Source organism: Limulus polyphemus, unplaced genomic scaffold, assembly GCF_000517525.1.
Source record: "Limulus polyphemus unplaced genomic scaffold, Limulus_polyphemus-2.1.2 Scaffold3450, whole genome shotgun sequence".
Classification (NCBI taxonomy): Eukaryota; Metazoa; Arthropoda; class Merostomata; order Xiphosura; family Limulidae; genus Limulus; species Limulus polyphemus.
In genome coordinates, this window is record NW_013669060.1 from 16,293 (window position 1) to 18,416 (window position 2,124).

General features: G+C 35.8%; 1 protein-coding gene across 1 annotated transcript in view; it reads left to right on the top strand.

Moving 5' to 3' along the window:
• Positions 1-2,124, top strand: part of LOC106469369 — a 50,418-nt gene that overhangs the window by 6,211 nt on the left and 42,083 nt on the right. The window contains exons 3-4 of the mRNA XM_013929860.2: positions 704-756; positions 1,360-1,461. Coding sequence (XP_013785314.1) covers positions 704-756; positions 1,360-1,461 — 155 coding nt within the window. The remainder of the gene's footprint in view (positions 1-703; positions 757-1,359; positions 1,462-2,124) is intronic.

The following is a 2,124-nucleotide window of genomic DNA, read 5'->3' on the forward strand; positions in this document are numbered from 1 at the left end:
TTTATATTAAGAGAGTGGAATGTCTTCTGTTTATACTGTAGTAGTTTAGATTAAGAGAGTGAAATGTCTTCTGTTTATACTGTAGTAGTTTAGATTAAGAGAGTGGAATGTCTTCTGTTTATATTCTAGTAGTTTATATTAAGAGAGTGGAATGTCTTCTGTTTATACTGTAGTAGTTTAGATTAAGAGAGTGAAATGTTTTCTGTTTATACTGTAGTAGTTTAGATTAAGAGAGTGGAATGTCTTCTGTTTATACTGTAGTAGTTTAGGTAGCTTAGTAGTAGCTTACTGTGTGTGTATGCCATTATTACCATTCTTTGAAGCATAATTTGTAGAAAAGAAAATATTTCAACGATTAGCTGTTAAGGCCCTCTATAGGTCCACTTTAAATCTTGCTATGAGAACTGCTAGGATTAAAAACCTTCTCGAGATTAGCAAGCGATGTTCCTTGAAAACAGATCTACCATTTCACACAAATATATAGCCTACATTCAATTTCTAAACATCTTCCGATTGGAACGTGGTAATTAGAAAGTTTATTTTTTGTGTTAAAATAAACCGTATGATATCAGAACGTGTTTGGGTATTTAAATATTCCATACAAATATAAAATACCCCTATTAAAATAATTACGTTTATTTTAGTCTAAAAAAGGCAACGAAACACTTTTATTTTGGCAAATCACGAAATCTTTCCTTTTCAGGTTCGAAATTCCCAAGATTTGTCGACTGTCTGAGCAAGTATGGACACTTCAAGGTAGAATACTTTGTTTACTTTAAGAACTTATAACCAGGTGTCATGCAAAAAAGCCAATTTAATAATCATTCGCACCTAAACAAAAAACATATTTAGTTTCAGTATTCACATAATGTATTGAAAAATGAGTAAGACTCCTGAACCTCTATTTCTGTTTGTAAGTGTATTTGTGTTACAGTTAGGGTTACTTTTTCTTATGCAAGTTATGGTTTCTCTGAAAGCGGTCCGAAGGCCGCCTGGAGGGTTAACCTGTTTTAACCTCTCCCACCACTATACAGTATGTGTTGTCTGTCAGTCAGTCAGTCAGTAGACTCTAAAATGACGTCATATAAGGGACGCTTAACGATACAATTTGCACTGTCGTGACGTCAGTAAAACGTGCGCATGCCACAAATCACGAGAAGAATGATATACTCTGTAGGCTACAACACAGCATGACATTTGGACTTCAAAATCAATAAAAAAAAAATTTGTTACCCTTGATTCTGGTTTTATTTACTCTTGCAACAGAAACCTTTCAAAGACTCTGCGGAAGTACTTCTAGTATATATATATATATATGAACATGAACATGAACATAATTTCACATACGTCTTTCCACAGTTGAATCAGACTTACTGGGAATGTCGTGAGAGGAGCTCCCCCAATGTCCACGATTCAAAGTTTTTCAAGTTTGTTTGCATTGACCATGGAGTTAGAAGAACGGTAGGTGTGTCATTGTTTTTTCTTACAACTTGTTTATTTAATGAGTGTTTAAAGTTTGTAATACAACAATTATGTTTATATATTCTCGCGTGAAGCCTGCCTTACTGCGCAGACTCGAATCATTTTGAAATTTTTTGTCTAAGCCTAAGTCAGTTAACGAGTGTCTTGTTCGTCCTGATGAAGCCGTAACGGCGAAACGTTGGTTTAAATAAAACAAATTATGTTTCTGAAGTAAAAAGTCGTGTTATATTTTTATTTTAAACTAAAAACGTGATTATTTGATGGCAAAATGTTTTTTCATGTTGCGTATTTATTATTCTAAACTTTGTGAGTCGGTGTTGTATTTTTGATCAGTTGAACGATATTAAAAGAAAACAAACGTATTTCACCATACAAAGATATCTTGAAGAGGTGGGCCCCGGCATAGCCAGGTGGTTAGGGCGCTCGACTCGCAATCTGAGGGTTCGAATCCCCCGTCACAACAAACATGTTCGCCCTTTCAGCCGTGGGGGCGTTATAATGTGACGATCAATCCCACTATTCGTTGGTAAAAGAGTAGCCCAACAGTTGGCTGTAAGTGGTGATGACTAGCTGCCTTCCCTCTAGTCTTACACTGCTAAATTAGGGACGGCTAGCGCAGATAGCCCTCGTGTAGCTTTGCGC